General features: G+C 45.1%; 2 protein-coding genes across 3 annotated transcripts; one reads left to right on the top strand and one right to left on the bottom strand.

Annotated features, from left to right (window-relative positions):
• Positions 1-5,519: 5,519 nt before the first annotated feature.
• LOC112882940 (death-inducer obliterator 1-like) lies at positions 5,520-12,101 on the top strand. Of its 2 annotated transcripts, none has more exons than XM_025948149.1 (5): positions 5,520-5,759; positions 6,822-9,019; positions 9,921-10,041; positions 10,551-10,610; positions 10,696-12,101. In XM_025948149.1, the coding sequence occupies exons 2-5, from the start codon at positions 6,900-6,902 to the stop codon at positions 11,755-11,757; spliced, it is 3,363 nt and encodes a 1,120-aa protein (XP_025803934.1). In that variant the 5' UTR covers positions 5,520-5,759; positions 6,822-6,899; the 3' UTR covers positions 11,758-12,101. The 2 variants fall into 2 exon arrangements, with proteins under 2 accessions (XP_025803934.1, XP_025803926.1); XM_025948141.1 differs by having other exon boundaries at positions 5,520-5,754.
• An 8,138-nt stretch (positions 12,102-20,239) lies between these two features.
• On the bottom strand, positions 20,240-22,541 carry LOC112885463. The gene is made up of 2 exons (XM_025951081.1): positions 22,517-22,541; positions 20,240-20,778 (listed from the first exon to the last, which is right to left on the bottom strand). The coding sequence occupies exons 1-2, from the start codon at positions 22,539-22,541 to the stop codon at positions 20,240-20,242; spliced, it is 564 nt and encodes a 187-aa protein (XP_025806866.1).
• Between the last annotated feature and the right edge of the window lie 3,057 nt (positions 22,542-25,598).

Consider the following 25,598-nt stretch of genomic DNA (forward strand, 5'->3'; position numbering starts at 1 on the left):
TCGAAGTGGCTGGCTGGCCTCGGAGGTGGGCCGCGGCCCTTTTAAAAGGCTAGATTCGGCTTGCTGCCGATTGACACCTCTGCCCTCGGAGGTCAGCGGTAGACTCCGGAGTCAACGGTCAAGTCCAGGGAGAATCTGGGGATGGAGAAAAGGCCCTTCTCCGACGTTTGGCGACGCCACCACCGAGTAAAGCTTGGCGGAGACGAATTAGCAGTATCTAAAGGGTCATTTTTTGAAGAAACACCTTTATGACTTATGACCTAATACATCTCAGACTGCCATAGCTGGGAAATATTACGCCCGTACCCTAGACAACATCGTGAAACCATACTTTGGATATGAGAGTTTTATCCAACGCTTCAAGAAACTAGGATGAATTGCGCGCTTCGCCGCGCCCATAGAGAGCTGGAGGCTGCCTGCGTGATTACGTCTGTTTGATGTCTCCTATCTTTTTTTCCCTTTTTGTTCTGGACGAAATACGTCTGTTGGAATGTGCTTAGGGCAGTGTTCGTGCAATACAACTTCCAAGCACGCACCAAGGTTAAGGAATTAGTATGCACATGAATTATTCTCAGGAAACAAAATACATATGGCTTTGATATGCACGGGGTCATTGCCTGATCCATTGATAATAAAAGAAGGGAGATGCAGGCTGTTTGATAGTTACATTAAAAGAGGAATAATGCCAAGGTATTATAGGGACAATAAACGGACTGAATTGCACCTGCTGCCCACAATGTCATAATACTTCATGTGTAAGGACATGCAGTGCCGCGTGTTCCAAATTTGCGAAGAAAAACAATCCAAAACGAACGACAGCAGGTTCTCACTTAACACCGCAATGAGGACATCAGAAGGCAGCAATTGTATAAAAAAAATAGGGGGCTAAAACACCAAGGCGATTAAGGGCTGAAACCTAGTGTGGTGTGTGCATCTCAGGTAGGATTTGTTTCCCATACTGCTACGGCTTCACCAGATCGAAAATTGCATGTCCATGGAGAAAGCTCATTTGGTTTAGGGACACATGTCACTGTAACAGTAAGAACCAAAAAGCAACAATGAGCTTAATTCATACTATTGCTGTCGTGTAAAGCTGAAAAACAGGAAGAAAAGACTATATACAACTGAACTTGGCCATCCAAATGTGACAGGGTACATGAATTTTTAGTCAATATAAGCAAACAGAAAGAGGAGCTAACCTGACTTACAGTAGCTAATAAGGGATAGCCAACACCAAAGGTTGCTAGTTAGGCTTATGAATTAGCCCCTAATAAAGAGAAGAAAACGAACCTATCATATTATCTTAGCAACTATTGGCAGACTATGAGGTCATTTCAATCCTAAATAAATATCTATCCCATTATAGTGATGCAGCTAGCTCTCAGAAGACGAAAAAAATATTCTAAGAACTTAATGTTTTGTAGCCTTGTTGATCCAAGCATACAGCAGTTGTATTTTTGGATCTGGTCCTGCTTTCAGTAGAAGGCAAACAATATAGCTGAGAAATATGAAATATAGAAGAAGCCTAATTTAATTATCTAGAGCATATTAGATATTTATATTACTATATAACTAATATCTCCTTCATGGTTATTTTTGGACATTTGGATAATCAAAATCCTCTCCATTTCACTGAAAGGGATCATGACCACGGCCAATTGCTGCAACAGAAGCAATCATGCAAAAGCGATGAGGAAAGAAAAATAAGCAGGGTCTAAATAGCATCACCATTATGCAGGCCGGGGTTCAACAATGACAACAGTTTTCGGAATAATGATTCTATATTTGCATATTAGTACCTATAAGGTATGTGATGTGCTCAGGAAACGGATTGCAACAACACACGGAAACACCAAAAGGTAAAAATTTGTGAAATCTGAGAGAAAAGGACTGAACAGGAAGCAACACTTGTAGAAGAATTCAGTAAATTGAGAGGAAATCGCTTATTTTTCTCCTTCTGTAGATGAAGGACACGCACCTAGAACTGATTCATCACCACTTAATCTACTGTAATCTATCCCCTTTCAACAAATTAGAGCTTAACTACTATCATTTAGGAGAGCAACATGGGTTGGGGAAGCACAAAAGAGGAAGACAGGGAGCCCTCTCACCGGATCAGGCTCGAAGAGACACCGGGTGCATCCCTTAAATTCAGTCTCGGCAAATAGATCCATCCAGCCGTGAGGAGGTGCAGCGTAGTAACAAAGCGAATCCAGAATCGAGGAGCACTAGCACTAACGGAGGCAGCTAAAGTCAATCCCAAGAGGCTCGGAGAATCGGACGAGGTGAACACGAGAGGAACAGCCAACCCGAGGAAAGGCGGCCGGCGAGACGCCGACGCAGCATCGACGGAAGGGGCGGTTCCTACATGGGCCAACGGCGGGAGGGCAAAACGTTGAGGCGGCACCGACGACGCGTGCGGAGGCGAAGCCCAACAACAGTAGGCTGTAGAACAAACGGGCCAAGACGGAAGCAGATTGCGATATGGCGGCCCAGAAAAAAGAAGAACAAATAGGCCAAGCGTCAGCGGTAAAGAAAAGTTAGACGCGCAAAGATACACACGTCAGGAAACAATACGGTTAAAACGGAGAGTTGCTCCCGTTGCTCGGATCTCTTCGGGCATAAGAGCTTACACTAGGATGAAAGGCGCGCTACGCCGCGTCCGCACAGACTATATATATTTTTCTTGGTAATATATGTTGTGACAATAGTAGCTACGTGCTTTTGCGTCGTTTCATTCTATTTGGATTGTTGGCCCATTTCACTATTACACATGGTGGCTCAACTTGACCCTTTAAAGAAAATTGAGAATGAAAAGGGAAATGTACTATTTTTACATTGCTATAGAATTCTTAAACGTACTAGTATGAAATACATCCAAGTTAGGATGACTCGAGCGACATCTTTGAATTTAGGGTCCTCCTGCCTCTGCTGGTCGTTGCAATCATGTGGATATTTCACCGTGCACCTGCCTACAACGCGAGCTCCAGGGTGCAGACGCTGCCTTGCCTTCTTCCAGAGGTGTCGTGGTCCAAGACCGGCATGAGACAAAGGAGAATGCCCGTGAAGTTGAGTGGGACGGCAGGCTTGGAGGCTGATGATCGGCCATAAGGAAGAAGAGTGAAAGGATCTTAAGATGTCTAAAAGGAATGATTAGATGCCTAAAAGAGGGGTGAATAGGCTAGTCTGAAATTTAAAATACTTTGAACAACACCGTCAGTAACACATATATTCGGATACTGTGAATATACCGTAAGTGTTTCTCACCAGTTGTCTTGCTCTGGAGACTTGTATAATAATAGATCGACATCTATCCTAGAAAGTTAGTCTCACAACCAAATAATCAATAAAACAAGTAAGGAGCACAAGAGACAGACAAAATTTATTTTCCGAAGTTCTACTACGTCTCCAGTGAGGAAGGATTTAAGAGACGGTGCTGAAGAACCTATATGGTCCTCTCCAAAAGGTGAGACCAACGCTCAAACCCAAGATCGCTTACTATGTGTTCCTCCAAAAGGAATGACGATTACAAACTTCCCGTGGTGCTCACAACTTACTTAAGCACTCATGAGCGACGTCTAACCGTCTAGGAGCTTGAAGCTCCAAGAGTAACAAGCTTAAATCCACCAGCTAGACAAGAATGATGTGCTTAAGAGATAAAATGGAAACTCGTTGGCACAAATCTTTACTCTTGCAACAATCTCACTTGAATCCCTAAAGAAAATTACTCAGGAATAAAGAAAGGGGAGTGGGAGAGTTCTTCTTTAGCTTGTGGACGTTTCTGGTTGAAATGAGCAAAAGAGTACGAGTGAAGGGGTACACGGGGTATTTATACTCCCTCCTACAGAAAACTAGCCGTTGACTAAAGAATACCTTGATACTTTGGGTACATGTCCAAATTTTACGGACAAGGAACAATTATCCGGAGACTACAGGCATATGTCCGGATACTCCGGATATCTTTGTCTGGACATCCGGAGCAGAACCCGGACACTCCGGATTTAACAGGGAATTTTAAAAGAAGACTGTTTACAGTGGTACGTTTGATTCTCATGGTTTTTGCAGGTTCTCTTAAGCACAACTACCACGTCAACACCTGTAGATCAAAATCCCTCTTGATAGTACGACGTTCCTATACGCAATTTTAAAATAAAATCTACTCTTCAAGTAAATTTGAAACACCGCTTTTCATTTCTTTTTGAGGGGTTATGCTTCGTAATACACTTTGCTTATTTAGCCTTAGCACCTGCACATATGCTTGATAACACGATTAAATATACATGTATTTTGTTATCTACCATCAAAACCCACTAAGGCATTTAGATATCTTTCAAAGAGTCAGACTCAATGTTCGTCTAAACGGACGGCATCGAAATGACAGAGTTAGTCTAAATGGTAAACGTCGCTAAATGGTCGGTCACTTATCATTCACTTCCTCCGTTTTAAATTACAATTTGTTTTGGTTTTTTGTTAGATACGCAGTTTTTGCTATGTATCTATACATAATATACATCTAAATACACAGCAAGATACATGTATCTAGAAAAATTAAAATAAATTATAATTTGGGACGGATGTAGTAGCTAATTATTCGGACTAAAGGCTCTTTAAACGGGTTACACAATCATTAAATAGGATAAATGGTTGATTAAACTGATAGAACTAGCCACTATGCAATGTTTACACGACGTGTAAGTGGTCTAGTAAGTGAACGGTGCTAAACGATAGATAGAGGTAAGCTGTATTATTTAGACTGTGAACATGTATTAATTATTAAATGATTGACCGTTTAAATGGTAAGTAAGCAGCCTAAACGGGATAAGAGAACATGATTAAATGTTATTAGGTGGGCTAAGCGACCGTTTGACACACTGTTTAGTTAAATGAAGACAAATCCATTTACATTCTTATACGTGTACATATTTGTACAGAATTATTTACATGAATAAATATTTATACTTGATTTCATACGTGCATAAATATATACACTTGATTTTATATATACATAAATACATATATTTGTTAAGATACTTATTTTTGCAATCACGAACATGCATATTTGATTATATGGTATAAAATAATCGAGCCTATTTAATTTCGTTTAAATACCATTTAAATCATCTAAACGTTAAATAAAAAAATTACCAAACGAAAATTGGGGCCAGACTGACAGCAGGCAGGACACGTTCGATGAAAAATGGTAACAGTAGATCAATGCCCCGGTTGGCCTCCTTTTTCTTCGGGGATAAGAAGGTACTTATACATATACATATTCCGTAAGTTTTTTTTTACCGAAGTGCATGGTAAAAAGTTACGCAGGGCTTTGGCCCATAAGGCCGAAAGCCCGAAACAACCAGTTGAAGGCCCAAACACTCACGCCCGAAGCCTATATTTATCTACGCAGTAACGGCCCAAAAAAGGACAAACCGCCTGGCCGCCTCAGATACCGTGCCCGCACGCAGTTTGCGGGAAGCAGGATGCGGCGGATAGGCAGCCGCAGACCACACCACGCCACCAGCTCCTCGCCCGCCCGCCCGCCCGTCTCATCCACACGCCACCCAGAAGCAAATGGAAAAATAAACCAACCAAAGCCGCTCGGTGCTCGCATCGCTAACCCTAAACCCCCAAATTTCCCACCTCCCCCGATCCCGATCTCGCCGCCGCAGCCGCCGCCGCCGCCACGGGGCCCACCGGCCGGTGCCGCCGAGCGCTGGGCTCGCCGCGGGCCGCCGCCGCCCCACGGCTTCCCCAGGGGTACGGTGAGAAGCCCCTCCCACCAGACGAAATCCGGCTCGCGCGCGATCGGTGCTCGTAGGTTTCGTAGCGCGTGTCCCCGTGTGGTGCTCTGGCTTGCGGTCCGATGCGAGGGGCGGGGGAATTTTCCGTCGGTTCGAGTGTTTGCTTTTGGGTTTGGGGGAAATTTTTGGGGGAGATTTGGTCTAGGGCTCTCCCATATCGGGAAATTCATCTTCGGCCCGTGGCTGTGTTCAGCGATAGGTTGGGCGCCAGGGCGCCCCTTTTGCAGCCTGATACCGATGCGCACTGCGTGGAGTGGTTTAGGGATCGTGACTCGGATGCTCTTTGTTGATGCTTTCGAATTATTCGATTGGTAGGATAGATTCAGCGTGTTTGTTATGCCGGGGATGTGTTCTATATGCAATTTTTACTGTATTAGGCTGTGGAGAGATCGATCCTCGACTCCGTTATGTTTGCTTCATTCTGTTTGTCCTATGTCACAAAATCTTAAAAAAATAACCGAGTCATGTTTCATTTTCAGTTGCTATTGAAACATTGAGCATTTTTGCTCTATTTGTTCATTGTACGTAGGTCGAAATGTCTGAATGCCGTCTATATGTTTTATTAGTATACATGCTTCCATGTTGGCACTTTATCTCTCAGTGTTGTATCATGGTAGTGTTATGGAATAGTTTTACCATTTACTAGATTGCAATGCTTGTTTGCTTCTTTTTTCTGTAGCAATTGTAATGATCCATTCTATCATCTTTTATGGTTCACGTGATATGTGTTCTTTTGTCGTAGAAGAGTGCTTTCATAGTCATTCCTAGTTTAGGGTGTGTTTGGACAAGGTTTGTTTCTCTGGAATATTTTAGCAGTCTAGTTAAGAAAATATTAATATTTAGTAATTTGGAAAGCCCATCTTCATCCCCTGCGTGTGCGGCGAAGCGGCATTTAGTTGCTTAACTTTACACACTTGAGGCAGTCAAAAGTATTGCATCCACTTGTAATACAGTAACACTCAGTATTTGCTCATTTTCCTTTCACGGATCTAAGGTGCTTCTACTTATTTGACTCATTTTCAGATATTTGGGTTTGAAGCCACGGCAAATAATACTGTTATTTGAGAAGAGCTTCTGGAGTTTTTGAAAGGTGGTTTCACAATGGAGTTCTCAAAGCAAGGCCAAGCACCCATGCCAAACAACTTGGGATCTCAACCGGTGCCCTCTTCAAATGTCCAATCTAATCAAGCAGAGTATGCATCTGTGTTTTATCCATCATTGCCTGGTGACTGGGGTTCACAGCCGATGTTCTCTGTGGGAGCTTCAGTACCAGTTAGCTCATATTATATTGTCCCCATGAGTCAACAATCAGTCCAAGTAGGTGCTTCCAGGCCAGAGGTTGCACGTCCATTGGGGGCGCAATCTTTACTAAGTAGAGTATCATTGAGGCCACCCCAGCAAGTTTTAAATATTCAAACATCTTTGCCAGCGACGATTGGGTCACAACCCTCGCCGTCCACTGTGGGCAGGAAATCACAGCAGCCAGTTGCTTCTCCAAAGGTTCAAATGCTGAAATCTCCATCGTTCCAGTCATCTAATAAACGTTCTGCACAGAAGGAGCCACCATCAAAGGTCCAACCCCAGCAACTTGAATCTGTAAGGTCCAAGTTCAGGGAGTCACTTGTCGCAGCACTGAGGTTGGATTCTGATCAGCAGAATAAGATTCAGTCCCCTGATAATGTCCAACCTGATGGGTCTGCAGACAAGTTGAAACCGGCAGAAGGAGATGCTGTGCAGGATCCAGTGGCAACCACATCTAAAGATGTGAGCACAGTGAATTCAGATGTAGCCCCAACTGTAGCTCCGAAGAGATGCGAGGGAGATGAGAAGTTAAGCAGTGATTTAGTTTCGAACATGATCACAAGCATAAATGGTGACATGCAGCAACAGTCAAATCTTGTTTCTTCAGAAGATGAGTTAATGGGTCAATGTATGGTTGCAGATGAACTTTTGCAAGGTCACGGGCTTAGTTGGGTTTCTGATCTTGATGCTGGGATTTCTGAACCTAATGCAGAATCTAATCTAAAAAGGCCGCGAACTTCTGATGACCCTGGTGCTACAGAATCTCTAGTAGAGTCTGAGTCAAAAAGAATAAAGTCTGAAAATGAGTTAGCGATAGATAAGGAAAGACTCAATCAAAAGGCTGAAGGTTTGGCGTTTAGAATTGAAGAGGAGCTGTTTAAACTGTTTGGTGGAGTAAATAAGAAGTACAAAGAAAAGGGTAGATCTCTTTTGTTTAACTTGAAAGACAAAAGCAATCCTGAGCTAAGAGAGAGGGTCTTGTCTGGAGATATTGCACCTGAACGCCTCTGTTCAATGACTGCAGAGGAACTCGCCTCTAAGGAGCTCTCAGAGTGGCGGTTGGCCAAGGCTGAAGAGTTTGCACAGATGGTTGTCCTTCCGAATACCGAGGTTGATCCTAGGCGTTTGGTTAGAAAAACTCACAAAGGAGAGTTCCAAGTTGAAGTAGAAGAACCAGATGGTATCTCAGTGGAGGTTGAGCTTGGGAGCAACCTTACTAATATTCCATCGAAAGCTGTAGAAGATCAGACCAAGTCTAATGAAAAAGCAAGTATGGATGGTAAAGAAGGTGTTCAAGAAAAAGATAAAGCATCTGATAGCAGTTCACAAGATGAGGATGGTGGGACAGGCAACAATGATATGTCAGGTGATCTAGAATATATCGATAATGAAAAAACAGATCTCATGCAGGAACTTATTTTGGATGACATGAAGGACACAGAAAATCTTCCGCCAATTCCTTCGTTAGATGAATTCATGCAGGGCTTAGATTCCGAGCCACCTTTTGTTGATCTCTCAGTTGGGACCCCTCAAGAAGATGGCAATGACTCCGAGGAACCTGACACTACCTTGGAGCCTGAGGAACTTCCAGAGACAGAAGATAAGGCTTCTGCACCAGAGAAGTCTGCATCTGAATCTGATAAGCCATCTGCGCAGGATAACAATGAGCCCAAGTTAGAGTCACCAGGGCATGCAGCAGTTCCAAATTCTGATCTCACTGAACCACGTGATGGAGAGCTGAGCAAATCCTCCCCTGGTAAAGATGAAACCACGAAAACAGCTAGTGATCATGTCTCTAATCCTGATGCTGTTCTTAACACCAAGACAACCAATATTCCTATGATACGCGAGAGCATATGGGAGGGTGCAATCCAACTGACCGTGTCTTCACTCTCTAATGTTGTTGCCATCTTCAAAAGGTATGTTTTCATCTCCACATATGACTTTGGATGACTCTCTTTGTCACTAGTATGTCTTGTTAATCACTTGATGTAACACATTCTTCTTCATTGTCTTCATCTTTTCTGCACGTATCAATCAACCATTATTATAGGTTATTAAGTTTATAGAATTTTGAATCATCAACATTCTTGTTCATTTTTCTGTGTAACCTTTGTGGACTGGGTAGATACATCAATCTGTAATTCTAGTAGGGTTACAACTCCACAAGCTTCCAACCAACTACTACAATCCAATGCTGTAATTAAATTAATGCTTTTGAAAACGGTGAGTACAATTTCAAGTGGAACTTTCATCAACTTCCACGGACAATGGCCGGCCATACTTAAAACATCTAGTAAGGAAAGCCATTTATTTTGTAATCAGTAATACATAATAATGGCATATCCATCCAAATTCATGGAGGCTACCTTACTGGATTTCTGGCCGACGTTTTTGGGCCATCATGTGGCAAGTCTCTTTGTGCTATTTTCTTCACTTTGGTTTGGTGTATGGATGGAGTGTGTTCTTATATTTATCGATAACGTGCTAGATGAGCTTTGTTATTGATTCATGTGTAAGGTTCACAGTTCTTGTCTTATATTTAATATTGTTTTCCCTATTATCTTTTATATACCAAGGTCAAAGGATATGTTAACTGGTTTTAACTGGAAAATGGGTGCAGGATGTGTGTGGTCTGGTAAATTATTCAGAAATGAGTTTTTCATATAATTTTGTATGACTTTCGTGCTAAACATTTGTTACTTCTCATGTTTTTGTACTATTTATGTGACTGCTAATTGCCTGCAAACTGGAAATTTGTAAATGTATTTATTCTATCTGGACTGCTACTAACATGTCTTGAAAATTTTACCTTTTCAGTGGTGAAAAGCCATCCTTAAAAGATTGGCGTAGCTTTGTTGAGATTAAGGGGAGAGTTAAACTTAGTGCTTTTCAAGAGTTTGTTGAACAGCTTCCCAAATCTAGAAGCCGTGCTATAATGGTAATTCCTTTTTTCCTAGTGTAGTCTGTTTGCTTTTCTCATAGACAAGGCTCAATATGTGCAGTATCTGAATGTTAGTCTCTTTGCAGTTTAGGGCTATGTGGACTGTTGCCATTGCAAAGTGCCTGATATATCCAGAGTTTGAGTGCTAGTGTTTTTTTTTAGATTGAACAATTGTTGATGAATTTTGGGTCCGTGTTAGGAGCTATAGATAAAAAAAGTCTTAGGTTACAGATGCAGGGTAAGATTTAAACTTAATTTCTAGGCAGGTGGGATAATCTTGGCTGTTGATTGTAGGACTTCCATATCTTGGGGCTTAAACTGCCATCATTATATATATTTTCATTTGATATTATGACCAAAGTTATTGACTAAGTGGCCTAGAAGCTGTGAGCAGTTGTGTTACCAGTTGATTAAATTTTGATTTTGTAATAAGCATGTGCGTTGCCTTTGGTTAGCCATTGGATATCCATTTCATTGATGTAACTATCTGGTAAATTTTTTGATAGATAACTGAGCTGTGTTGGAAGGAGGGTTCTCCGGAGAGTGGTCGCCAACATATCTTGCAGGTTTGTTTTCTTTCTTTGCCACTCACCACTGCTGGTAATCTAAGATTGATTGCTGCAGTTACTTAATTTCTTTCTTCTTGTGCAGACTATAGATGCATATATTTCAGATGAGAGAGTAGGACTAGCTGAACCTGCAGAAGGAATAGAGCTGTACCTGTGCCCTCCTCATGGGAAAACTGTGGAGATACTCTCTCGACACTTGCCAAAGGAGCACCAGGAGAGCCTTTCTGTGGCAGGATCATCCTTCATCGGAGTCGTCGTGTGGCGGAGGCCCAACATTCCCAGGGTGCCCACCTCCCACCACAGGCATGATGGTTCCAGGAGGCAGTCAATCCTAAGGAAACCACAGGTTACAAACCCGGCCGCTCGGCCCTCCCTGCCTCTCAACTCATATGGTGCACCACCAGGCTTTCCGAACCAGCGCCATCACCGCGAGGAGGAAGATGTAACTGATGATGCCCCTCCGGGCTTCGGCCCCGGTGTTGCTAGGGATGAGGACGATCTTCCTGAATTTAATTTTGTTAACTCGTCACACCCTGCTGCTAATGTAACTGCGCATGCCTACAAGGGCCGGCCGCATGTACCTCCTCCCTCTGCTCGCCCAGCAGAGCAGATGAGGGAACTGGTTCAGAAGTATGGTAAAAGATCATCTGTTCAGGCCCACCGCTGGGATGACGACGATGACGATGACATACCAGAGTGGAACCCCACCCAGGCCACCAACCACCAACCGATCAGGCAGCAGCCGCTGCCTGCCGCCCCGCAGCAACTGCCGTTGCCTCCACCACCTCCCGTCCAGCAGATGCACCCGTACCACCACCAGCAACAGCAGCAGTACCATGTCCCAGGTGCAGTGCAGCCTCAGGTGCCCATCTCTTCGCTGTCCCATGCCTACCTCCGGACCCAGCAGCAGCAGCCTGTGCAGCAGCTCCATTTGCAGCAGCAGCAGCAGCAGCTCCAGTCTGGGCAGGCCTGGCAGCAGACAAACAACGCGTGGTGGCCGGCGCAGGGTGCTGCCGCCGCCGCCGCCACTGCGCCGGTGACCAGCATTGTACAGCAACCCCAGTATGGTGTAGTGCCCGGCAGTGGCAGCGTCCAGGGCTACGACGCCAGCGGCGTGAGTGGCATGGCATGGAGGCCGAGATAGTAGAAACAGTGTAAAAGTCAGCTGGTTTTCTATTCGTAGCTGTGGTACAACCTGCGAGCGTCCGTTGTAGGGTGTTTTTTCTCAATACTCTTTTTTTTTCTTGGTTGGCTGGTCATGTAAGTATCAGTGGTGTACACCCGTGCAAAGGATGTAATCTGGATTAGACTAGAAAGCTGCTGGTTGTATTCGTTAGCTTCTAGGACTTTCTACCGCCGTTTTGAACAGTAGCTGCTCTTACTGTTTCAGCCTGTGCTCGTCTGTAGGCACAGCGAACAAATAATAATGTTTCGCTGAACTAAAACTTTCGAAACCTGTTAGACTCCGTTTGTACGTCGAGTGCTTGACATTGAAGATTTGAAGTGACATTTCGTGGGTCGATTTATGCGCATCGAAAGATACGCTGCCACCACAACATGTTCCATCGGGTTACTATGCTTGCGTTTCTGTCTTCCAGTATGCTGCTTCGCTTGCGTTTTGCCTTTTCGAATATTTGCCATTGGCATCTCCTCTTTATCTGGGCAAGCATGGTACGTTTTGTTGTTTTTATACTTTTATATAGATGCTCTGTTTATATCTTGTCCAAATTGGAACAAAAAAAAAACCCAATGTTCTGTGAAGACGAAAATTCCTGTAGCAGACAAAATGCTTCGGATTCTCAACATTTTCTACCTTGTGGACTCCCAACTCATTCGCTCTTTATACATGGGCCATTTTTATTGTTCGGTGGAATCGGAATCGGACTGTCCCTAACCAATTACTCCAACCCAACGAGCCGTAAAATTCAACTTCGTGTCGGACTCGGATCCGACTGACCGCGATAAAACCAGGAGCCGGCGAGGGGCGAGCCCTCGCAGCATCAGTGTTCGTCCGCCGTCTACGAGAGGGCAGGGTCTCCTAGGAAAAAGAGAGGGCATGCAGCAGGGATCGACGGAGATGGACATGGATTTGGACGTCGCGGCGGCGAAGCGGATGAAGCGGCCAGCCGCCGCCGCCGTGGAGGACCTTGACGACGACGAGGAGCGGCGCTTGGAGGAGCAGCTGCGCACGAAGGTGCCCAAGGCGAACTTCGGGGCCTACCCCCCGGACATCAGCGAGATCCTGCACAAGGGGCGCCTCGTCAAGATGGATAAAACAATGAGTTACACTCCCGGCGCCACTCCTTCCGCGTCCTCCGCGGCGGCGGGCCTCTTCCTCCCCGTCGTCGCTGCAGGTGCAACGTCCACGTCCATCATCTCCATCTCCATCGGCCTCTCCTCTCTTTATTTCTTCGACTAGATCTGAGGGAACCTGGAGGCGGCGGCTGCGTTGTTGGCTTCGAGACTCAGGTTGGCTTCTGCGCCTTTTATCTCCCTCGGTCGATTTCGAGTCCGACTCTGACCTCCGAGTCGCCGGAGTCGGAATCGGAGCCGATTACCAATAACTTCACCGAGTATTATTGTAGCGTGCAAAGTATTCCATTCGCAGGCTGTTATCGACGGAGCTATGGATTCTGACTGAAGCTTACGACGTTCTGGGTGACGCAACCGCAAAGAAAGTCCAAGACAGAAGCAACGAACGGGCAGCGCTTGCACGCAGGCCTGCATCCGGCCTCATCCCGTGGTCCGGTGGCCGGAGCTCGTCAGGATCTGAAGATGTAGCCTGTCCATTGCCAATTTGCCATCTCCTGCCTTCTTGAGAATCAGAAATTGAACAGAGGTTTCAACCTTTTCAACACATTCAGAATTAATTAGAACGGGCAAATTCGGCACAATAACGGGGTTTATATTCCCCGCATATGCGAGTGGGGAGCACGCGTCCCAGAAGACGTTGGCCCCTGCCGCCGGTCGTCTTCCCGGTCTCCGGCGACTTCCACCGCTGGATCCCACCGCCCGATGCCTGCCCCGCCCCCACCTCCGCCCATCTCCCGCGCCCCACCTCGGTCCCTTGCCCACCGGCTGTCAAACCGCCACCCCCGGACCGCCGCCGCCCCGCAACCCGCTACTGTCGCCGGTCTTCCCTTCCTCTCCCACCCCCTTCTTTTAAGGCTGCCGGTGACCACCGGTCCCCCGACAACCTGTCCTCCTGAAACCCGAAACCCTAAGCTCCGCCGTCTCGACCACCACCCCGGCTGCCGATGATCTTGCCGGCGACCGCTCCCCCCACCTTCCACCCCTCGCCAGCGGCCGCTCCACCCCTTTCCCCTCCCCTGGCTCCCACTCCTCCGTCCGCGCAGGTGGCGGCGGCGTCTCCCTTATGTGATTGAATCGCGTGGAGTAGCATATGCGATGAATAGTATTCCCCCACAATAACACCTGATCAAATTTGTCTCGAGCTACTCCGAATACGCAAAATTCACAATTTCAAGTTCGAATCGGCGCCGTGTGGTCTTCTTCTCTGAGCTCCGGCAGCCGTACGTGCAGGTGCTCGACCTTGCGAATGCTCCGGCTGCAGCATTCCAGCGAGCAGCTTCTCCGGGACGCTGGTAGTGCCCGACGGAGGCCGACCGGGTCTGGCATCTCGAATAGACACGCCTGGGGCTCGCCACCGCTGGTGCTCGCCGTGACCCGCCGGCGCGAGCTTTGTTAGGGGGTTATTTGCAACTGTTAGGGAGTATTTCATAAATTATCTGATCGCGATTATTAATCGCGGTCCAAATAAAGGGGGCTATTCGAAAATATGCAGGGGTGTTTTTATAAGTTTTCGGATCGCGAGCTTCACCGCCCGGCTCGCCGGAGCGCCGCCTGATGCCGGCCGTCGCTCGCTCGCTTGGGTGCCTCTCCTTCCTCCTGCCGGCCGCCGCAGCTTGCGTGGGAAGATGGTTGCCCGATCCCCAAGGCGCGTTCCGTGCACGGGCTGGCAAGAAACGCCTGCTCCGCTCCACGCCGCGGCGCGCGCGGCGCGCCGGAGCGGCACCGCCGCGCTTCGGCCGCTCCTTGCTTCCCTGCCCGTTCCTTCTGGAGACCTCCTGCCGTGTGTCCTATGCATCGTGTAAGTGAGGTAGCACTGCCAGTTCGCTCCTCGTTTTCTGAAGGCCTCGCAATTCTTGATTTGTTTGACTGAATGCTTGGTTTTAATTGATCTGTATGATCTCCTCCATGTACTCTGTTGCTATGTACTCTGTTACTAAGTTTTAGGCGGTGTTTGGTTTCTCCGAGGGGCCTATCATATCGGATGTTTGGATGCTAATTAAAAGTATTAAATATAGACTAATGATAAAACAAATTCCATAACCCTTAACCTTATTCGCGAGACGAATATATTAAATCTAATTAGTCCGTGATTAGGTCATGTGATGCTACAGTAAATATGTACTAATCATAGATTAATTAGGCTTAATAGATTCATCTCGTAAATAAGCTCTAGGCTTGTGCAGTTCGTTTTATAATTAGCTTGTGTTTAATCTTTCTAATTGTTATTGAAACATTCGATGTGACAGGGTTTAAAATAAGCCTCACGAAACCAAACACCCCCTTAATTACACTTTCTCATCCATAAAAATAATATTATCGTCAAAACTATCTCTCACCAGATTGGCTGAAGAATCCATATGGACCAGTACAAACATGTTAGGGTAAAATATACTATCGGTCCTCGAATTTGACTTGGGGTGTCATCTCAGTCCCTAAACTTTCAAAATGCACATTCAAATTCTTAAAGTGAAACTGTTTCAACATATGTGGAGCTTACATGTGGGTCCAAATTTTATTTTTAAAATATTTCCGCTCAACTCTTATATTTTCTAATTTTTTCCAAAATTTTGTTTCACAACTTTATGCCGAACATTTTCTTTTCCAATATTTCCTACAAAATTTGTTCTTTTATTTTCTATTTTATTTTCAAATTTGGTCATATGAGTTTCTTGTTTTACAATTTTTTATACAGATATTTTATATTTGAATATATTTGTACAAGTAAATTGGTATAAATTATTTTTGTGCATATATAATTATGTTTTGTGCATATATTTGTACAGCTATTTTTGAAGGCCCCACCTAAAAAGTCCGGGCCCATATGGCTTCATTGGATTGTTCTACAAAACCTGTTGGTTAATCGATCATCAAAGATGACATATGTGCGGTGTTATTGTCTTTATATGGATCCGTTTTGAGTTTGTATGAAGTGTCATATATCTTGCTCCTGCAGCTAGGTGGACTACCTGTTAGATTTGCCAAAACTTAATATTAGCGGCACGTTATCCAGAAACTTAATATAACCTAGTTCATGATAAATCAATCTAATGCGGAATAAACGGTAATCATTATACCAGCGTTAGCAGTAGCAGCAGCCATTTACGCCTGATCCGTAGAGGAAGTAGACGTTCTTGTCGGCGTAGGAGATGCAACAGCGAATCGGCGTCCTCCGGGCGCCAACGGGAGTGCTTGGCCTTCCAAACCCCTCCAATGCCTTTAGCGATCAGACTAGCGGTGGCTAGGATTTAAGATTGAGATGATTAGGTCATTAAGGTGCTAACCACGACCTTATGTTTATAGGTACTATGGGGCTGGGGGCCAGCCTCTGGAAACAGGCCTAATGGGCCTGCTGATCACAGCCCATTAGGGTTTTATCATTAGGTTTTCTTAATCATATTTAGATGGTTTAAACGTTTCCTTAACAGTGAAGATCACAATATCTTAACAGAAATTTATTTCCAACATTCTCCCACTTGATCGAACGGTTAAGGCTAATATTTGTATCATACTAATGTTCACACTTAGTAGTAACAGAGAGTACCGGACCAATGCGTCATTAGTAGCTTGATGCACTACTGGGACCCCATTACCCACAGTCTCACTGAAACACCTCGGTAGAACGCTTATTCTTTAGTTGGGAGTTATAATGGCTCTAAAACTAGGATCTAAAGACTATCCACCAAACCCATATTAGTAACGTGCTACTTAAATACGTTCGGTAGCAAGCCTTTAGTGAGCGGATCCGCTAACATAGAATTAGTTCTTATGTGCTCAATCTTAATGGTTCGATCCTGGCATCTTTCTTTCACAACACGATACTTAAGGTCAATGTGTTTGGAAGCACCACTTGACTTGTTGTTACTCGAAAAGAATACTGCAGACTGATTATCGCAGTATAACGTTATAGGTTCCGTAATGCTGTCACTTACCTTGAGACCCGGAATAAAATTCTTAAGCTAAACAGCCTGTCCAGTTGCTTCATAGCATGCCACAAACTCAGCTTGCATCGTCGACGCTGCAACTAAACTTTGCTTAGAGCTTTTCCATGATATAGCTCCACCAGCTAACGTGTAAATATATCCTGATGTAGATTTCCTACTATCCACACATCCAGTAAAGTCAGCATCAGTATAACCCACAGCTTCAAGGTTATCTGATCTTCTGTATGTGAGCATGAAGTCTTTAGTGCCTTGGCAGTAACGTAATTCCTTCTTGACACCAACCCAATGGACCTTCTCAGGATTTTTCTGATATCTTCCAAACATTCCGGTAGCAAAAGCCAAATCAGGACGGTACAGACTTGTGCATACATCAGGCTTCCGACAGCTGAAGCGTAAGGTATGTCCTTCATCTCATCTGATTCCAATTGGTTCTTAGGACATTGGGCTTCATTAAACTTATCGCCCTTCGCTAATGGAACAGGTGTGGCCTTACTCTTATCCATATTAAATCCCTTAAGCATTTTCTCAATATATGTCTTTTGAGACAATCCTAGTACTCCTTTGGTCCTATCTCGGTGTATTTCAATGCCCAGAACATAAGAGAATTCACCAAGATCTTTCATATCAAAATTGGATGAAAGAAATCCCTTTGTCTCATATAGCATACGCTTATCGCTGCTCGCTAATAGGATATCATCCACATAAATCACTAGAATTATAAATTTACCACCCTTTATCTTAGTGTAGATACAATTATCTACATCATTCTCCTTAAATCTGAATTTCTTAATCACTTGATCGAATTTAAGGTTCCACTGTCTTGACGCTTGCTTAAGCCCGTAAATAGATTTCTTAAGTCTGCATCCTAAATGTTCCTTGCCCTTCACAACAAAACCTTCCGGTTGTGCCATGAAGATGGTCTCATCCAAGTCACCATTCAGGAACGCAGTTTTGACATCCATCTGATGTAGCTCTAAGTCATAATGAGTACTAGCGCCATAACGATTCTGAATGAATCTTTCTTAGACACAGGGGAGAAAGTTTCATTATAATCGACCCCTTCCTTTTGTGTAAAACCTTTGGCTACAAGCCTTGCTTTGAATCGTTCGACATTCCCTTTAGAATCGCGTTTAGTCTTGTAGACCCATTTACAGCCTACTTGTTTGACTCCACTAGGAACATCTACCAGATCCCAAACATCATTGGAACTCATGGACTTAAGCTCTTCTTCCATGGCCTCAACCATTTGGCAGAGTTCTCACATGATACTGCCTCTCTAAACGTGTTTGGATCATCAGCTTTCCCAATATCATACATATCTTCACTTAAGTATGTCTCATAATCAGGGAAAACTGTCTTTTTTCTAGCCCGCTGTGATCTTCTTAATGGTTCTACAGGCTGAGGTGCTGGTTGAGGTGCAGCCTGAGGCACCTCGACAGGGTTCTCATCTTCAGCATTAGGCGCCATTTGCTCAGCTTGTTGTTCGCTCGCAGGCTCAGGAGCTACTTCAACAGGCGGAGTAGCGCTAGTACTCTGAACAGGAGGCGTATTCTGAACAGATGGTGTACTCTGAACGGAAGGAACAAACAGCGGCACTAACTGAGGTGTTACTGTTTCTTGAATTACCGGGATGGGAAACTCAGCCCGTATTTCTTCAAGATTAATTTTCCTCCTCGGAAAGCTCCCACTGATTCCTGCATCCTCTAAGAATACAGCCTGCCTAGTCTCAACGAACTTAGTGAGGCGATCAGGACAGTAGAATCGGTATCCTTTGGACTTATCAGGGTATCCGATAAAATAGCAGCTCGCTGTCTTATTATCTAATTTCTTTTGATGTGGATTAAATAACTTAGTTTCGGCTGGACAGCCCCACACACGTAGATAATTAAGCGATGGTTTCTTCCCAAACCACAACTCATAAGGTATTTTTGGCACGGATTTGGAAGGAACACGATTTAGTATGTGCGCAGCTGTTTTTAATGCTTCCATCCACAGCTCCACAGAAAAAGTAGAATAACTAAGCATGCTACGTACCATATCCATTAGTGTACAATTACGACGCTCAGCAACTCGATTTTGCTATGGTTCGCCCGGCATACTGTACTGGGCCTTTATACCATTCTCTTCTAGATACTTAGCGAATGGTCCGGGTACTTGGCCGAATGAAGCATGTCTCCCATAATATTCACCACCTCGATCCGATCTCACTAATTTAATAGTGACATTATGCTGATTTTCCACTTCAGCCTTGAATATTTTGAATTTATCTAATGACTCGGATCGATCACGAATGGGGTAAATATAACCATAACGAGAGAAGTCATCTGTGAAAGTAATGAACGAGTCAAAACCATCAACAGACTTTACTAGGAACGGGCCACAAATATCAGTATGAATGATTTCTAATAGGCCTGAACTCCGAGTAGCTCCTTTCTTAATTGTCTTAGTGAATTTCCCCTTAATACAATCAACGAATTGTTGATCTAATTTTGAGAGATCTAATGAATGGAGTATCTCTTCTCTTATGAGACACTCAATTCTCCCCCTCGAAATGTGGCCCAAACGACAATGCTACAATTTCGAAGAAGTCTCATCATCACGCTTACGCTTATGCGATACATCATCCACATTCATTGCAGAATAAACATTATCAAGAAAGAGCAAATAAAGATCGCCTTGCAAATGACCAAGGCCCACACTTAAATTATGAAATTTAATTTTGCACACAGAGTTGCCAAACTCACAAATATATCCCGACTTATCAAAACGCGAAACAGAAATAAGGTTTCTCTTCAAACTGGGAACATAAAGAACATCATGCAAACTAAGGTTCAACCCGCCTGGTAACTCCAAATCGAAGCTCCCAATGCCTTCAACCTTCACTTCATTGCCATCAGCCACTCTTAGGCTTCGCTCCCCCTCTCTTATAGTTCGGATCGAATTGAATACCTGTAGTGAATTGGAAATGTGCACAGTGACATCTGAGTCAATCCACCAAGTATTAGGAGAAAAATTCACTAAGAACGATTCATCAATAAAAGATACATAATCAATAATTGTACCTTTATTCTTAAGCCACTCCTTAAATCTATGGCATTTCTTCTGCTCATGTTTAGGTGACTTGCAGAACTTGCACAGCCTCTCATTAGAGGTCTTCTTATGTGACACGGCCTTGCTCTTATGGCCCTTAAACTTTTTCTTATGCTGCCTGTTGCTGCCAGACTCAGCCTCATACTTAGGAGTGTTATTCATGCTAACACGCCCAAAGCGCTCGCTGACCATGTTGACAGCATCCTTCATCCTTTCAGCTTTCTGCCTTTCTTCTTCCTCAACACAGTAGCTAATGAGCTCAGCCATGCTCCAAGTCACCTTCTAAGTATTGTAGCTTATTTTGAAGGGACTGTACTGTACTGGCAGAGAAGTCATGATGAAGTGCACCAGAAAACAATCAGAGATAGCCATATCCAGTGTCTTCAGCTTATTTGCCATGTCACACATGCTCATAATATACTCCCTGATTCCACTTTGCCCATCATACTGTGAAGTCAGCATCTTCATGATCAGGGTGCTAGCATAATTCTTGGAAGAACTCTTAAAGCTCTCCTCCACCTTGGCAAGATATGCCCTGGCGCTCAGATCATTACCATCCTGGTCCTTATCAGGAATAGCACCACAGATGGCCGGAGTGATCGTGTTCTTAATGATCATATTGGCCATTCTGTCTGATCTCTCCCACTTCTCAATGGCAGTACGATCACCATCGGGATCAGCAGGCTCTGCTGGCTTGTCTTGACGTAAGGCGAGATCATACTCACACACAGCAATGGCAACATTAACATCTTTATACCAGCTTGGATAGTTGGTGCCATTCAGTGGCTCAATGGATTTCAGGTAGCCCATCACAGTGTTCACTGAAAAATTATGAGAACAATAATTTCATTAAACTCACAATTAAGATGCGCATAAGAAGTATGAAATTAACCCTACGATGGTCTGATTAAAATCATACATAAATTTTAATTTGCATCACCGATGGGGAAAACAAACGAAATTTATCATTAAACTCATAATTAAATCAACGATGGTCAGAATTAATTATAAGTGCTCTAAATAAACTTCCCGATGGTTCCATTTAAATAGAGTGCATCTTAATTGATTATGGTGGATGAACATAATTTTTAGTGAATAAATGCAACTAAAACAGGATTAAAAACATTTACATAACTCATGGAAATTAATTAACATAATGCTGGTAATAATAAGTGCAATAGAAATAATTAAAACTTTAAACATAATAGCAATTAACTTGAGCTTTAAACATAAGAAATAGTAAATAAAAGACTTTAAACATTAACTGGGCTAAAACTCATAAACAGCCCAAAACATTCCTCTATACGCGCAGCCCAATCTGTGCAATTTGGCCCATTTGGCCCATCCCGCGAAAACCCTAGTGCGGTGAATCTGGACGCTTCATTCCGATCGGATGGCCAGAAACTCACGGCAACTCATATAAAAACATGTGGTCGGAATGAAACCCTAACACACACCCTCACTTCACTTCTTTCTTTTTCCCCAGGCACGGCCGCCGCTCAGGCAGAGAGGCGGCGCTGGCGGAGCGGCCGGGCGGTGCGCAGGCGGCGCGCCCGAGGAGTGATGCGCAGCGGGCGGCCGGGCCGCAATGTACTAGCGCGCGGGCACTGACGCGCACGAGGCGGCGCGCGGCTGGCGCGAGGGCTGCGCTGGCGAACAGGCGGGCGCGCGGGCTGCGCGCTGGGCCCAGCAGCAAGCGGTGCGGGCGCGTGGCTGGCGCTCGGGGCGGCCGTGCGGGATGCCACGTGGGGCGGCGCGCGGGCGCAGCAGCGCTGGCGCTGCGCGCGGGGCCAGGTGGCGCTGCAGGAGCTGCGGGACGGCGCGCGGGGCGGCGCGCGGGCCGCCGGCTGGCGTGGTGGTCTAGCAGCACGGGCTCGCAGGTGATTTTTTTTAAGTTAGGGTTAGGGTTCATCATGGGATTTAGGATTTTCTTAAATCGATCTAAGATTTGTATTCCCCTTCCTCTCAATGCTTACTTATGCATCGTGTTCATGATTTCGGATCTAATTTTGCGGAAATCAAACGTGAACAGAGATCTAATTTGGGAACAGATTAATTAGCAGTTTGCCTTAATCTTAATTGCATAGCTAAACATCAATTTTGTCTCGGTTTAACCATGAATTAGAATAAATGTTAAACATTTGCATCTAATCCGAGATACTTAGCATTAACAGATCAAGATTAAACTTAAACTTGATATAAATCGAATTAGATTAGATCTAATCTCATGATCAGAAAACTAATTAACCAAGATTTAGATCTAATCAAGCATAATTAACACATAAAGCCTTTCTGCAGGAACTAATTGCGTCTAAAACATGAATCAACCTTAACTGTGCAATAGGATCTAATCTGTACAGCACATTTGCATCTTAAACCGACGAAAACAGAGGCATAAACATGGCTCAAAATTGACCGTGCATGACTAGGTTAAGATAGCTCTGATACTAATTGTTAGATTTGCCAAAACTTAATATTAGCGGCACGTTATCCAGAAACTTAACATAACCTAGTTCATGACAAATCAATCTAATGTTGAATAAACGGTAATCATTATACCAGCGTTAGCAGTAGCAGCAACCATTTACGCCTGATCCGTAAAGGAAGTAGGCGTTCTTGTCGGTGCAGGAGATGCAGCAGCGAATCGGCATCCTCCGGGCGCCAACGGGAGTGCTTGGTCTTCCAAACCCCTCCAATACCTTTAGCAATCAGACTAGCGGTGGCTAAGGTTTAAGATTGAGATGATTACGTCATTAAGATGCTAACCACGACCTTATGTTTATAGGCACTGTGGGGCTGGGGGCCAGCCTCTGGAAACAGGCCTAATAGGCCTGCTGATCACAGCCCATTAGGGTTTTATCATTAGATTTTCTTAATCATGTTTAGATGGTTTAAATATTTTCTTAACAGTGAAGATAACAATATCTTAACAGAAATTTATTTCCAACACTACCGACCACCTAGCTGGTGTATACACGTATGCTCTTGCACTCTGGAGCGTCACTTTTATTTTTGTGGAGTACACATGTATGACCTTGCCGTACTGTGCTTGCATGGCCAAATATCTGGGCTTTTCTCCCCCCTTTTTTGGAGTGTATATATATTTTGTGCATCATGATCTAAACCTCAAAAGATCATCAAAAACTTTGGCCTGGTTTGAAGTCGTAGTAGGCTTACTCATCAGCATATTAGACACACAATACGCTGCAGGGGCGAGTGGCCAAAATCGTGTATAGTTCACCTTAACTTCCGAGAATGCAACAGCCAGGAATAGGTAACCATCAACCAAAACCATCGTAGCAGAGATGGCCGTAATCAAGATACGCCATACATGCTTTGACAGTGCAGCCTATTTTTTACTTGCTACTACGGCACCATCGCGGGATGTACACCCCTGCCAGTGCCAGCACCGTAGCTCTGTCGACTGCATTCAGAATCTTGCGATTTCCCCGCGTCTTTGCCCATCTCGACACATGCTGCTTGTCTGAAGGTATAGATTGTCTGTACTTGCCATCTTTTTGCTCCTGTCAATCAGAAACTGAACAGGACCTTTCAGGCTTTTGACACATTCAGAGTTGGGCATGGCGAGTCGGCCGGTTCATCTTCAGTGCTCACTGCACAATCACGCTCACGCCTGGTCGGATTTATCTCGTGCTACTACTTCGTCTGCATGGGGCGATTTTCCAGTTCGGATCAGCTAACGCTTTGAGCTCCGGCCACCCAGGTGCTCACTCAGCCTTGCCAATGCTCCGGCAGCAGAGTTTCAGCGACAAACTTCTGCAGCATGCTGGGCTGGCACTGGCAGCCCCCCATCGGAGGAGTAGCCGGACTGGCGTCTCCAGAACACTTATCGGATCACCACCTACTGGAGGTGGCCATGACTGGCCGGCGCGGGGAATGGCCGCGCGGGCCTGGCGTCCTGTCAGATATGATTCTTGTGGACGAATCGCATGGGTGGGGATCTTCCTGGGGATTCCTGTGGATTAATCTCAAGCTTGTTGATCGGTGGGATCGGTGAATGCGGTTCTAGCGCTTTGCGCACCCGGCGCGACAGGAGGACGGCGGCGGCCGGCGCCGGACGGGAAGGAGAAGGACCCGACCTGAAGCAGGGGGTTATACGAAAAACGTAGGGGGCATTTTGTAAATATTCGGATCGCGACTAATAATCGCGATCCAAAATAGGGGGAAATATGAAAATAAGTGGGGCTACTATAAAAATATTTCTAAACTGTAGGGTGTTATTAGAAAATACTTGGGGTTAGTTTTAGAAATTAACAGATGGCGACCCAATCCACACGCCGCGGCTCGCCGGAGCGCTGCCTGACGCCGGCCGTCCGTTGAGTGCCTCTCCTACCTCCTGCCGGCCGCCCCAGCTCGTGGGGGAAGTTGGTGGCCGGAGCCCCAAGGCGCGGTCGGTTCCCGGGCTATCAAGAAAGGTGTTCGGGCTCTCCATCCGCTCCACTCCGCGGCGCGCGCGGGGCTCGCCGGAGGTGCGGTGGCACCGCCGCGCTCCACCACTTCCAGGCTTCCCTGCCCGTTGCCTCTGGAGACCTTCTCACCGAATCTCCAAACTGCTGTGTATCCTGGCATCCTGTGCATCGCAAAAGTATGCACTCCTAGTTCGCCCATTATTTTCTGAATTAACCTGCTCTATAGATCTGCACAATCCTTGACGCCTGAGACTCCGAATGATTGGTTTCCTTTGTTTTCTGCGATTGCAAGAGGTTTTCGGTCATCCTGTCTAGGTACGGATCACCCCTGCACGAAGACGGTTTTCAATCATCCTCTAGGCATTTTGTTGATGCCCTTCAACAAATCTAGACAAATAAAAAAAAGTATGTAAACCAGTTGCACGAAGATGGTTCTACCGGCAGATGGAACGAGAGGTGGGGTGATTATAACCTGTTAACTGCAACATTTACTACCTAAAAGATGTTGAGTTGGGGAGATTTTAAGTATCAGCCACAATACAGAGCAGAGCCAGCAATCTTGAGTGGAGCTTAACGGGTGCATGTGGGCTGCAAGAAGATGCTGACAAAACTGAGTTCACAATTTGATCTACAGGGCATCCGACAAAAACAAGGGTGGACAGAAGAATGAATCAATAGGTTCATAGCCACACGGGACCAACTGGAGCTGAAAGTGTTACATTTATATGACCGCAAATTCACCTGGTCAAGTGCAACGGACATCCAACACTGACGAAAATTGATCATATTTTCTCCACAAGAGATTGGGAGCTGGCACATCATCGACAAGGTAGGAACCAAGGTTCCAAGCTGCAAGGATGGAAAGGCCGATTTCTAACCAGAGCAGGACGATTGCACTTGTACTATCAGTCCTATCTGCTATTCCAACCTACCTCATGACTTCATTTGCACTGTGCAAATGGGCAACCAAAAGAATAGACCGAATCTATAGAGATTTCCTATGGAAAAGCTCAGAAGAGGCAAGGGGTGGCCACTGCATTGTTAATTGGACAAGAGTCAATAGAACCCCCCAAAATTGGGAGGATTGGGCATCTTTGGCTCGCTTCGACAGAGCATTGCGTCTGAGGTGGTGGTGTTTCAAGTGAAGACGGCCAGAGAAGCCATGGGAAGGAATGCAAACAGATCATACGGCAAAAGGGCGGCAACAGTTC

The sequence above is a fragment of the Panicum hallii genome, chromosome 1, assembly GCF_002211085.1.
Source record: "Panicum hallii strain FIL2 chromosome 1, PHallii_v3.1, whole genome shotgun sequence".
In the NCBI taxonomy this organism is placed as follows: Eukaryota; Viridiplantae; Streptophyta; class Magnoliopsida; order Poales; family Poaceae; genus Panicum; species Panicum hallii.